The 14,706-nt window shown below is 45.3% G+C and overlaps 1 protein-coding gene across 1 annotated transcript in view; it reads left to right on the forward strand.

Moving 5' to 3' along the window:
• The window catches only part of LOC147748679 (A.superbus venom factor 1-like), a 1,557,217-nt gene that overhangs the window by 833,533 nt on the left and 708,978 nt on the right, over window positions 1–14,706 (forward strand). The window contains exon 19 of the mRNA XM_086963549.1: window positions 3,047–3,132. Within this exon, the coding sequence (XP_086819675.1) occupies window positions 3,047–3,132 (86 nt within the window). The remainder of the gene's footprint in view (window positions 1–3,046; window positions 3,133–14,706) is intronic.

Below are 14,706 nucleotides of genomic sequence, written 5' to 3' on the forward strand. Positions count from 1 at the left end.
GTTTTCATTGTATTACTGTATGTGTTCACAAATGCTTAACACACTTCCTCTGAGATAAGCCGGTCTGCTCTTGCCAAGCTACCAAGGGGGTGAGCAGGGGTTATCCAGGGGTGTAATCACCTTTCCCTGACTTAGAAACAAGGGTCCCTATTTGGTCAAAGGTGTATACCATTGCCAACTAGATACCCTCAGTTCTAACAGCATCCCTGTTGTCAATGGCTCTCCTATGTTAAAGAAGGCTCTTCTTCATCAGGAGTATATATACTCCCTATACATATTTTCTTGCATGGGCATTCCAGAGCATAAACAACATATTCAGTGCTGCATGTGAGAAACTGTCTTATTTTCTTGGTACCTTTGCCATAGGATGAAGGAAATTCTTTCTTACTAGAAATGTTTTTACGAGCATTGCACTTACGATAGAGGTTAAAACTTTTGAGGCTACTTATATCTTCTTTTTTGATTGTATTATCACCCATGACCAAGAGGTCTCTCAGCGATTGTCACTTTTCTATAGGTAATATAGGTAATTTTAGGTTTGATATCAAGTATGTGCCCTATATAATGGGATCACTGGCTATACTTTTCCAGTTTCTCTGCAGCATCTGACCAACCTTCCTAGAATCATCAATGCTTGTTGTAATCATCCTGGTTTTGGTGTCTTCCTCCTCCTCCTTCCTACTCTCTGGCCTTGAAAGAGGATCAAATCTCTGCTCTTGGAACTGACTTACTCAACTGCTCACTCAAAAACCCACTGTGACTATCCTCTCTCCTTGAACCTAGAAATCATGATTTTTGGCTCCTGCAGATATTCCTCCTCACTACATCAGTTCCTTTTAGATTTCAATAGCTCCCCATAAAGAATACTCAATTTTGGGGTCTTGAGTGACTACTGAGTGCATGCAACATACTGTTACCTACTATGGGTTTTCTATAAAGGCTTGTGTGCAGCTGTCCAACTCTGGACTAACCTTGGCCAGTGAACTCCACTCCAATTGCAGAATTTTCCAAACTCCGCATTGAGCGGAGCTCACGGAGTTCCGAAAAACTCCGCTTCACGCATCGGATCAGAGTTTTTTCCTCGCTCGCGTCTACCATCGTCAAGTTGGCGAGCGAGGAAAATCAACCTCCCGGCGAGATTTTTTCCTCGTTCGCGATCGTCAACATCAAGTTGGCGAGCGCGAGCGTTGAAAATCAACCTCCCGGCGGGATTTTTTCTCATTTGCAATCATTAACATCGAATTGGCGAGCTCGAGCACGGAAAATAAACCTCCCAGCAAGATTTCTCAATGCGGGGGGTCAAGTTTCTCATTGCGAGTTGTCGCATATGCCCGTGACCGCTCGCGTTGAGAAACTGCCCGTTCACGTTGAGAAAGCTGCTGCTCAAGTAAAAATCTACTCAAGCGGCAGAAAAGGAAAGCCTACGCAGTGCATGGTGCCTTTCGCAATGATTGTACAATGCCGACAAGCAGCCAGCACTGTGCAATCACTGCAAACAGCATTTTTCTATTGAACTCCGCCGCTCACGGAGATCCGCGTAGTGAGGCAGAGTTTTTTATCAGTTTGTAGAGTTTTGCGTGGTGCAACTCTGCAAACTCCGTCAAGGATTACTCTAGACTCAACTATTACATTCAGGAATACAACATTTTTATTGCTTGTGGTACAGGTAAAGTCCAAGTTGAGTTTATTGTTCCTCCTCCATGCCTTTCCAAATGATGAATAAACCACCTATAATTCTCAGCCACCATATGGAATGTGCCATGTCCTCAGCCGTGTCTTGGGCAGTGGACACCTGTTTCTCCAACCAGTCCATAAAAAGGTTGTTGTAGCTGAGGGCGAAACAGGTGCCAATCCCTTTAATCCTGAGAGTACAAAGTACCATCAAACAAAATAAAATTGTTGGTAAGATAATTGTCTAGCATCTCTGCTGTCATGTCATTATATGCATTGTGTATGGGTCTTCCCCTGAGAAAGTGCTTTCAGACGTGTACACCATTTAGATGATCAATGCTTGTATATAGCGAACAAGAGTCCAGTATCATAACCGAAGTTGTTATATTTTGGGTTATGTTGGAAAATTGGAAGGATAAGGGATTACTTGAGCAGGAGGAGATTGAGTATTTGAGGTCTGATCTCCCTGCCCTGCCTGCCCTTTACTTGTTTCCCAAGGTACAAAAAAAAAAAACTAACCCCCTGGCAGACCTATAGTCTCCTCCAGAGGTAGCGCTCTCGAGCAAACGTCTAAGTATGTGGACCATTTCCTTAGACACTTTGTATGTACTCGCCCATCCTACATCAAAGACATTAATTATTTTTTTTACCAAAATAGAGAATATAGAATGGGAAGAAGTTTTTATTATGATGACACTGGAGGTTTGTTATTTGTATACAAGCATTGATCATCTAAATGATATACAAGTTTGCAAGCACTTTCTCATGGCCAGAGTCATATATTTATTTGCATGTAATTATATGCTAAGACAACTCTATCCACCTTGAAATACATCCCCTCATATATGGATATTCAATTCATCCATTTTGGGGCTTCAGAACTGGCAATGTTCAAGCACACTCTCTCCGGTGCACACTTTTTTTCATAGTTGTTACCTTTAGTTAGAGGCTTCATAGCCTAAACAATTTTCAGAGCTTTTCAGAACAATTGGTTGATGACATTAATATTCTGTATTTGAAACTGTGTGGGTTCATAAATTATGCCTATTTTTTCAAAGTAACTACTTTAGATAAAAGCACTTTAAAGAGAATACATATAATCAGAGTAGCATGTCCTGTTCTAGGCATACACCAATGCATGTTTGACTGTAGGTGTACTTAATGTTTCTCATCACACCAAATCTGTTCTCTAGACATTCCTTTTTTCTGTTTACCTTTGCTTCTATCATTGCTTATGCTATTGCCCTGAGACTACTCTTACTTTCGACTTGGCTCTTATCATTCACTCTTCAATTGTTCATTCCACATTTAAGCCAATGACTTGTCTCCTTCTCCCCTATCAGATCACCTTGAATATCAATGTTTTTCTCTTTAGACTCTCCAGTAAAACATTGAACATGTTCCTGAAGGATTCCATCACCACCTGGGTAGTCCTTGCTGTCAGCCTCTCAGATAGAAAGGGTGAGTGGTGGGTCTATGGTGGAAATGCCAAGGTTGATGAAAGGTTATTTACCTGTAAATTAATTTCCAGTATGGAATCTGCCTGAGAGTAATACGTTTGAAATAGTTTACTCTTGTTCTGGATTCTGCACAATGGCATGGCAATGATGTAAGCATTTATATTTGCAACAGATTCCATGTCGACTAGGGAAAAGCCACTTATGTGTAACATCATTTTCTCAATGAGGGTATTCTCAAATTTGCAATCTTAGAATATTTTCGCATCATCAGGAAAGCATTGCAATGAATAGAATAAGGTCCTCAATACAAGATTTACAATAAAACGGAGTCTAAACTGCAGTTTGATCAACGTAAGTCGGCCAGGAGGAGAGAAGATGGTGCAGACTCCGATTCCGGTGATCAGGGTGCGATGGGGTTGGAGCCAGGCGGTGACCTGAGGCAAATCCTGAGAGCCATGCAGCAGAGGCACTCTACAATAACAATAGACGAGAAGATAGATTCTCTCTCTGACAGCACGGACCGCATGTCGGAGCAGGTGGACAAACATGCTGAGAGAAATTATATGGTAAAGGGTCTCAGAAACTGAAGATCAGAATGTGAAAAATTCAGACTCACATAAAAAGATGGGAAAAATTGTGGAAAGGCCAAAGATATGGAGGCGCACTCATGGCGCAACAACCTACGTATTGTTCGGCTGCCAAATCTACCCCGCCTGGCAGCATGGAGATCTTTGCCGAGAAGCTCCTAGTCGCCCTCCTTGGTCGTGACTCTTTCGCTTCAATGTGGTGGAGAGGGCCCATCGCTCACTGGCACCTAGACCTCAGCCTGCTGCCCCTCCGCACCCCATCATAGCGTGCAGATTTTAGCTGACCCTGGAAATGTCCAACAGGCGTTGAGGGAATACACCAAAGCACAGTATAACAAGCAAGAAGCAACTGAAGATATAAATGGCAACAGAGCCAAGCAACTATTCTTAACAGCGGGGGCCACGTTACGATTGAAGGACCACGCTCCCTGACCCTCTGAACACCGGATTACTGTTTGCGTTTCCCGCTCTGTGGGAAACGCTCACTGCCAGGGGCAATAGCGGCTGAGAGAAAGGCTGAACTGCAAAGCCTACAAGCCATTTGGGCAAGGAGTCACCTTCCTGCCACGCCCTCCACAGGTGGTTAAATCCAGCAGAATCACCGCGCACTGCGGGAAACAGCAACAGAGCCAAGCACCTATTCTTAACAGCGGGGGCCACATCACGGTTGAAGGACCACGCTCCCTGACCCTCTGAACACCGGATTACTTCTCGCGTTTCCCGCTCTTCGGGAAACGCTCGCTGCCAGGGGAAATAGTGTCTGAGAGAAACGCTGAACTGCAAAGCCCAGAAGCCATTTGGGCAAGGAGTCACCTTCCCGCCACGCCCTCCACAGGTGGTTAATTCCAGCAGAATCACTGCGCACTGCGGGAAACAGCAACAGAGCCAAGCACCTATTCTTAACAGCTTGGGCCACGTCACAATTGAAGGATCCCACTCCCTGACCCTCTGAACACCGGATTACTTCTATCGTTTTCCGCTCAGCGGGAAACGGTCGCTGCCAGCGGAAATAGCGGCTGAGAGAAAGGCTGAACTGCAAAGCCCACAAGCCATTTGGGCAAGGAGTCACCTTCCCGCCACGCCCTCCACAGGTGGTTAAATCCAGCAGAATCACCGCGCACCGCGTGACGCCCGCGAGACCAGACGGGCGAAGCCCGGGCAAAGGGCGGGCCGTCTACGGCCATCCAAGGCCGGACAAGACTGGGCTGGGCCACCCTTTTACGATCTATCATTAAGCCCGATAAGACTCTGCTTTTATATGACTTTGGACCCTGGGACTACTCCTAACTGAGTGTGTTTTACAGATGCTATAATCCCCTGTTATTTTTCTATTCCCCTGATTATAAATGGTACATCACGCGGGGAAGGGGAGGAAGTTAGCACCTAGTATTATGGGGGGAAGCCTCTCTGGCACTCTAGATGGGTTCATCAAAAGAGCGACGGTTGTGCTAGAACGGGAGATAGCCCTCACCGAGAGGCGGCTATCCCTGGAACCGATAGGCAACAAGTGGTCCTCCTTGGGCGAATTAAGAAATGCAGTCACACCTGACCAAGCTCACAACAACAGGCCGGGTGCTATTAGTCATAGTTCCAAGGCACAGGCTTAGAGGGTCAATCCTTCATTACTGTGAACATCTTGGCTGACACTACATCCTCTGATGGTACATCGTCAGAGGATTTTCATCCTATAGCCCTGGAAACAGGAACCTCCAGACCACGGACAGGCCCAAAAATATATATACATCTATATCTTACACACAAAAGGGGAAAAGAAAGAGGGGTGGGGATTGTCAATTAGGCAATAAATCAAAGGTATCGAAAATAACGAGAAATTCAACAAAGCCAACCTTAACTTAAGCTAACACCTTACCTAAAACTGCCGTAGGATGTCTCTTTCCCCCGAGCATCCCCTTAAGTAGTTCTAACCTCAAGGCTCCTTTACAATCAAGAGACACAGTTGTAGACCTGGACACTGCATGCACATTTTTCCAAGCAGAGCAGTTACTTAGGTCATTCGTGCTCCCACTTAATGAGAGGTTAAAAATAAAACACGATAAATTGGATAGGATGCAGAAGGCAATTGTAGAAAATTCCCATACGTTAGCAAGCTTAGCACCCTGTCTGAGTGATAAAGGTACTCCAACAAGGAAACAGATTAATATACTTCCCCCCAAAACCTCATTGCCCTCTTCAAAGGTATCTGACGAACCAAGGCCAGTGAAAAGCAAGGAGGTTGAGAAGAAAGGAGACCAGGTAACACTGTCTGCTGGGGGGGCAAAGAATAAAAATAATGACCAGAACACCCCATTACCAAATGTACCACCAGCACATCACCAGGGTGTGAGAAACCTTGTCGAACCCATTAAAATCCTGATCACCCATCCTGTTATCGATGTACCCCCCCAGGCATCCTCACTAGTAGTAGTATTAGGAAACGTACCACCCCTCATGGAAGGAGACAGGGAAGACTACTACCAGTTAAGGACTAAGGCGGCCCACTGGTTATCGCAAAACACTGTAGAAGGCAATAACCACAGCCACAGTATTATAATGGTCCGAAGAGTGTCCTGGGTGGGCAGGTCAAATAAATCGAAACCGGGCGACTGTATGGTGATCAACTTCAACAGCCCGATATTGGTGGAGAGGATCTTAAGGGCAGCCGAGCTTGGTGGGAGGCCCAGGGGCTCTGGCATAGACATATTACCACTAGGCTTCTTCTATGATACCCCTTATCTAATAGGAAACGATAACTGGAATGGATGGCATCAGGCGAGGGCTCCACACCATTGAATACACCAGGGCTGGGGATTATTGGGAGGGAGATCAGCAACTATTCCACACTGGGCAAGACAGGAGATGCATGCTTTCCCTCTAGGGCCAAAGAGATTTGCAGCACTCTCAGGTCTTAACGGGTGTGACTGACTGGCTGGTAATCTGGACTCCGTCAGGGAAGCGCCTAGTAGAAATGCTGATACCTCAGGTATTACATCAGACCCTGTTGCATCGATTAATATATCAGTAAACTTGTTAAGTACTGGAAATTTTCAAGCCACACCTGAAGCTGGGGGGGATAAACTGGCGAGAGAGATGATATGTGCAAATGTGGGGGTAAATAGGGAACAAATCGCTCCCGTAAACCACTCTTATCCCACCCCGATAGTTGATCCGCTTCATTGCAAGGCCCCCTTAGGATTGTCTCATGGAATATCTGTGGGTTGGAAAGTAAAGTTTCTAATTATGTTTGGGGGGATTTTATCCAGAACTATGATGTATTGTGCATCCAAGAAACCTGGATCGTGAATGAAATACATTTGGACGGCTTTAAGACCTACCATATCCCTGCGGAACGCTCTGCCCATGGTAGACATAAAGGAGGCATTTGTATTTATATCTCCAATCTGATGAGGGTACGTAGAATTAAAAGGATTGGATACTGTTCTTATTTTCAAATAATATCTGTTATACTATCTTCGGGAATGGAATTAATGGTAGTCAACTTCTATAATAACATTAAAAAATCTGACTTTGCAGTAGAGATGAGTAAGTTAAGTGAAGGCTTAAACTATTTAAAAACTGCAAAAGGAAAAACGCAATTTTGATCTGTGGAGGGGACTTTAATACTAATACATGCAACCTAAATACCTGCAGACCTCGGGTTGATGCTAGGGAAGGAAGGGATGATATGAAGAACTTCATACATACAGCTGGAGGGGAAATAATAAATGATAATGTGGCCACACATGATCTAGACTTCGTAAATTTGATGTGCACCCCGCAGGTTGAATTCAGTTCTACATACATAGCCAGGGGCGTGCACTCGATTATTGATTTCATTATCCTGCCCACAAGATATTCCAGTTGGGTGGGAAATTTTACCCTCCAGTCAAATGGCCTTAGTGATCATTTGCCTCTCAGTTTACACCTAAACTTTCCCGCATGTGACACCTCAGCCACGCTCGAATCCCTGGCGTGGTCGCAGGAAATAGTATTGGCACGTCAAAATGGTTTTGCCCTGAAATGGGGAAAAATCGACCCAGTAAAAATGAATGTGACCATTATATCTAAGGCCTTGGCACCCATCCTAGTGTGTCTAGATGAGGAGGCTACCAATGCTGAAATTTTGGAAGCCTTTGGTCAGATAACGCTTGTCATACAAGACTCTCTCACTAAAAGACAAGCGATGGAACGTAAGAAGTCCAATAGCTGTTTTGATTCTAAATGCACAAAAGCGTATACCCATCTTAAAGGGGCACTTAGCGCCAAACCAAGGGACTACAGCCTAATTAGGGCTTGCCGAAAGACCTGCAATCTAACCCGGAATAACAGGAAAAAAGAAATAAAAGACCTGGCCTGGCAAAACGTACTCAAGGCGTCGCAGCTGAGAGATTGTAAATTGTTGTGGCAGGCAGTAAATGCACCCTACCTTACTAAGCCAGATAATGCAAGAATTGAAGTCGCCATAGACGAGAGTACTTGGATTGACTTCTTCTCCAGAGTTTATAAAAAAGAGGAAAGGGATGTGGCTAAATCCACAGGGGTAAGCAATTTGGACAGCCCAGAACAGAATTATTTCCCCATCAAGGTTGAAATTGCATATGAGGAAGTCCTGACTGCAGTAAATAATAGCAAAGGAAGTAAGGCCCCGGGCCTAGACGGGATACCAAATGATATTTTTAAGTTAATTACTGAACTCTGGGCCCCAATTTGTACACAAGTTTTAAGGGCCTGTTGCACTGAAGGATTTATCAAAACTTGGGCAGAGTCAGTTATAGTACCCATTTATAAAAAAGGGGAAAGAGAATTCCCAGCTAACTATAGGCCCATATCCCTCCTGGATTCTCTTATGAAGATCGCCGGTAGGGTGGTCCTCAGTAAATTACAAATCTGGGAAAATGAAAATAACATCCTAAGTCCGGTCCAGTGGGGCTTTAGGGAAGGGATGGGAACAGTAGAGTAGGTTCTTAATTTCGTAATGATTCAAGGGAAATATACCCAAGCTAAAAAAGGGTGTCTCTATGCAATATTTGTCGACCTTTCAGCCGCATTCGACTGCGTGGATCATGAAAAATTGTGGCAAACATTGGCTGAAATTAAGGTGGATCTCGCGATTCTATGGTTCCTCCGACAGTTGTACACAGGTGCGACTGCCAAGGTGAGACATGGGGCAAGAGGAGAATGTACTGGGTCGTTCCGCATAGAGAAGGGAGTTAGGCAGGGCTGTGTACAGGCCCCATTCCTCTTCTCCATATATACGAACGCTTTGGAGGAGGAATTGGTGGCCGCCATAGTGGACTCACCTAGGTACGGGAAAAACCAGGTGGTCTCCCTTCACTATGCGGATGATGCCGTACTAATGGCCAGAACCAAGGTAGGTGCCCAAAAGGCGTTAAAAAAGTACGTAGGGTTCATGGAGACAAGGGGACTAAAAATAAATGCTAAAAAATCATTTGTGATGATGTGTGGGAAAGCCAGAAAAAAATGTAAGGCTTTAAAAATTGACGGATTTTTACTAGAACACACTAAAAGCTTCTCATACCTGGGGGTGCTAATTGATGGCTCCGGCTCTTGGTGTGCGGCAGTCAAGAACAGAACTCTTCTGTTTAAACGTTCCATTGCTGCACTCATGAACTTTGCCACCAAATTGGGGAAAAGACCCCCAGAAATTCTCTTAAACATATACAAAGCAAAATGTAGAAGCATAGCTTTTTATGGGGCAGGAATCTGGGGCTTCCAAAACACTTCATCCATCCAGATAGCAGAAAATGGCTTTTTAAGATATTTGTTAGTACTCCCCCAGGGTACAGCAGTTTTTAATTGTCATTCTGATCTAGCAATGGATTTTATTTCTGATCTCATAAAAGTACAACCAATCTTACTCTGGCAGAGAGTCTGGACTGAAGATTTGCTGTCCTTTAGTAGAGAAATCTTAAAGGATGTAATGGTACTGGACAATGCCAAACATATTCCATGGCTTGAGTATGTCAGGAAGACATTTATTGATCTGCATAGGCCAGAACTATATAATAATCCTGAATTTTTAGGTGGTTTGAGTAGGAAAGAACTTAAAGGTCTATGCATGAACCACTACGAAATGTTAAGATGTTCGGCTGAACTTATCAAACAAACCGTCAGTAAACACCAGTTGTCTCTGGTGTGTTACACTATTCAACCGTACCTATCATTGTGTATTGTGGGCTTTGAACGTTTCATTTTAACTAGATTTAGGTTTGATTTATTCCATTATTTGGTAACTTTTCCTACAAAAAACAATTGGTCCAGGAGCCTGGGGAGATGCCCTTGCAACAATTTATCACAACAATCCACGTTCCCTGGTATTCTATTCTGTAAATAATATGCGAAGGAACGTAAGACAGGGATTAGGCAATATTTGAAAAAGGGTTCCTGGCGGCAATGTAGACCGGCTTATCTAAGCTTACAGCAACTGGAGAATGGCGAATGCATTATGATCATGATTGGTTTTTCAAAGAGTATCCTGAGGAAAAGAAATGTGATGGCTGCTAACTGTACTATGTAAATGCTATGGTTCGATAATGCACTGATTTAATCTCCTCTTAATGTTTTAAAATTAGGACCTGTTTATTTACTATGAAATACTGTATGTATATTTATTGTTGCTTTTATGATTTTTATCTGCTGTTAAAATTGAATAAAGCTAAACTTGAAACATGAAACTTGATATAAATGGCAACAACGCTGCAGGCCCTCTGGATCAAAATAACTAATACGTTTTCTACTAAGAATGGTACAGGGGAGCAGTAAGATTCAGTTCTGTAGGTACATCAGCTTCAGTACGCGTTTACCTTTACCTCAATTGACACACTACTTTGCAGGCCCTATGCCCTAAGAGATAGGCAGCGGCCACTTCTGTCAGGTCCCATACTCTTTACCCTGTGGGGCAGGGGGAAGGGGGAAGTTGCCCTTCATATAGAATGCAGTTTAGGGACGGAAGTACAATTGCCTGGGAAGGATGCTGGACCAGTTGCTATATGGGAGTAGTCATGGGTTATGTGACCTTTAATAATTTGTTACTGCAATGACCGAGTATTCTACAGTTGGTTGGGCACTCATCGCCCTTGAGTGTATTACACATTGTTAATTTGGGTGGGAGAGGGGTAGTGGGTTAAAGAAGGAAGGGGAATGTTGCCATGTCATCTGTTGGGGAGGTGACGTCCGAGGGGGTGGGGGGATTGTTCGATTTGCATTGTATTGTAGCAGCTGCACGGAGATTATTGAACATTTCAGGTCAATCATCTGCGTAATTACTATGCCACTCATTGTAACATTTCAATATCAGTGAGAGACCCACCTGCACAACCACACAGGAAGACCACCCCATACATTTCTTGACTTGGAATAACAGGGGCCTAAATGACCAGTGCAAAATCCGCATGGTAGTCTCATATTTGCTTAGACATCACATTGATGTTGCAATTCTGCAGGAAACCCATCTGGCATCAAATACTGGGCTGCTGACGCAGAGGAGAATGAAAGGTATTTGCGTGGCAGCAGGTTTTACCTCACAAGCACGTGGGGTCCTGATCTAGGTTCAGCAGGGGTCCAATATTAAGATACATGAAGTAGACAAGGACGGTGAGGGGAGGCATGTGATAGTACATTGCCACGAGGACAACTTGGGCGTATGCATACTAGGAGTATACGGTCCAAATTATGATAACCCTCAATTGTATCGCTCTCTACATTATACGATCATTGCAAATCCTGGGTTGCATACACTGTGAGTGGTGATTTTAATTGTGTGCAAATCCCAGCGATAGACCGCTCCAAAGGCCCACTGTGTCACCCCTCTTCGGCTGCGATGGCTATTGTGGCAATTACTGAGGCAGAAGACCTGGTTGACATCTGGTGTCACCGCACACCATCTGGTAGGGATATGCACATTACCCATCTGCATACGACATACATACCTGTATAGATTATTGGTTGGCGTCCAGGGGCTTAATTCCCTTTATATCACGTTTCAAACGTCTGCATACTTGGATCACTCCCAGGTCAAGTTGCAGCTAAATAAAGGTGATATGCCTACCAGAGTCCGCACATGGCGCTTAACTCAGTAATTCCCTGCTGGATGAGGTATTTAATGTGGAAATCTCAAAGGCGATTGATCTGTTTTTCTCTACAACCCTAGGCAGCGTACCTAAGATGGCCACCATATGGGAAACGTTTGAAATCTTCATTTGGTGGGCAGTTACATAATAAAGTTCGCAGGGGTCCTTCCCTTTATTGGGGGGAGATTGCAGAGGCTTGAGACCAAATTGGCGGATCTGGAGAGACGCTCGATTGTAGACCCCCTCTTCTGTGCAAAACAACAAAGAGGCTCAGTCAGAGGTGGTACACCTGGAAAAATATGTGACAGCGAGAGTATATGGGGAAGGGGAGAGACCTGGTGCCACCTTAGCCGCTCTGACTTGCCTGGATGGTGGTCCCGGGGAGGTGCTGGATCTACGTGACGACAACAACGTTATACTTACCGGTGCTGCACAGATAGTGGACTGATTTGGCTCCTACTACACAGAACTTTACACGTTGTGCCCTTCCGAGTCGGATGAAGAATACGTATTGTACATAGCTACGAAGTGGCTCTCAAATTCACACAGAGAATACCTGATGGCTCATCTGGGTCCCACCAAGATTGCTGTTGCCCTGGAAACTATGCCCAACAATAAGGCCCAGGATCTGAGGGGCGCACAGTAGTATTTTACAAGGCGTATCAGGACCGACTACTTCCCCATTTATTCAACCTATTCGAGGAAATGGCAACAGATAGTATAATGCCTCCCAGTATGAGAGAGGCCAGTTTGATAACACTGCTAAAAAAGACAAACCCCAGCACCAGTGTTCTTCCTACAGGCCGCTCTTATTGTTAAATACAGACACCAAATTATTTGCTAAATACTCGCAAACCAGCTCTCTCTTCTGCTCCTATGGTGGTGGCCTCTGTGCCATTGGGCTTTGTACCCAACCGCTCGTTAACAAGTAATTTGCGGACCCTTATTGGCAACATTGCTGGCATGGACCCGGAGACGCCTGCTACAGCGTTTTTTCTCGACGCCAAGAAGGCCTTTGATTCTGTCAAGTGCCGTTTTTTGAGAGCAGTGCTGAAACGGGTGGGGGCGGGCGAGGTATTTATTAGACTGATGGATGTGCTGTATGAATAGCCTACTGCACGCGTACGTGTAAATGGACTCCTCCCATAGCCAATAGCTATCATCAGAGGCACGAGAGAGGGGTGCCCTCTGTCCCTCTTGCTATATGCCTTAGCTGTGGAACCTGTTGCATGTGCACTAAGGGAATACCAAGGGTTCCGTAGAATATGCTTCCCGCAGTATAACTTAATAAACACGGCATATGCAGATAACACGCTCCTATATGTTCATGAACCGGCGCAGAATTTAACACCAATCCTGCAGGAGGTGGAGCGATTTGGGCAACACTCCGGCCTTCGTATCAACTGGAGTAAGTCCATCACGTTTTCACTGACTCCCAGGACACTCCCAGTGGTGAGCACCTACCCTATTGAGTGGACATCAGAACCTACCAGATACTTGGGCGTCCAAATACATACTGACCCTGAGGTGGTGGTTTCGGACTTCGTTGACAAATGGATTTGGCTACCACTGTTGCTGGTGGGGTTCTTGTTTTTATTTGTTAACATCCCGGTTTTGTTGCCTAAGTCATTTTTTTGTACACTAGTGACGAGGGAGACTATGACTCGGAGTAATGAACATTACCGGTCAGTAACCGAGTCAATATGTCCCATGACACATGTGCTTGTTTGCTTGCCCAGGCGAGGTGGATAAGGAGAGAGTGGAGTGTAAAAAAGTAACCGATTAATTACCTACCTCGTCCGTCTCCCTCGTCACAGTAACCAAGGAGCGTATACCCAAGGGAAAGACGAACAAGGAATAGACACCAAGATGCCAGAAAAATACAAATTTTAAGCAATGCAGACAAGAAACACAATCAGTGAACAGCTGCAAGGACAGCGGAACCAAAATCCCCAGAAAAACCTCCCCCATTCTCAACAAAAGTGTGAGGGGAGGACCAGGTAGCCGCAGCACAAAGATCCTTAAGGGAAGCTCCTTTGAATGAAGCCCAGGAGGAAGCCAAACCCCGTGTAGAGCGACCCTAAACAACCAGGCAAAGCGACACACCCGAATGGCGGTAGGCCAGGGAGAGAGTGGAACACACCCAACGGGAAAGAGTGTCCGTGGTAGGGCGATGACCCTGCCGGGCAACACCAAAGGTAACAAACAAAAAATCCACCTGGAGAAAGGAGGCAGTGCGCTCCAGGTAGATCACCAGAGCCCTGGTCAAATCCAGGGAATGGAGTCGAATTTCCTCAGCAGTGGAAGGGGATGGAAAAAAGGCAGGCAGGACAATATCCTGAGACAAATGAAAAGCTGAGGGAACCTTGGGAAGAAAAGCCAGGTCAGGACGGAGGACCACTTTGTCAGGAAAAAAACGCAAGACGGGAGGATGACAAAGCAAGGCCCCAAGTTTCCCCAAATGACAGCAAGACGTAATGGCCACCAGAAAGCAAACCTTCAGGGTCAGAAACTCCAGAGAGACCGAAGTCAGAGGCTCAAAGGGAGAATCCTGTAAGGCATGAAGGACCAAGGGAAGATCCCAGGGAGGTACAGGAGCAGCAACGACAGGCCGCCGAAGAAAGAAACTACGCCACCAAAAGTACCAACACCCCCTCCGACCTGATATTTGCCAGAACCCTGCTGAGAAGGGGAAAAGGAGGAAAGGCATAAAGAAGACCCTGAGGCCAAGGGAAACTCAGGGCATCCACCCCCCATGCACCCACGCAAGGCAGAAGGGCACAGAACCTTGTCAGAAGAGCATCCTGAAGGGACGCAAAGAGATCCAACCAGGGCCTCCCAAACTTCTCCGACAGCTCCCGAAATACCAGAGGAGACAGGGACAGAGAGATAGAAGAGGGA

Source organism: Lissotriton vulgaris, chromosome 1_1 (genome assembly GCF_964263255.1).
Source record: "Lissotriton vulgaris chromosome 1_1, aLisVul1.2, whole genome shotgun sequence".
Classification (NCBI taxonomy): Eukaryota; Metazoa; Chordata; class Amphibia; order Caudata; family Salamandridae; genus Lissotriton; species Lissotriton vulgaris.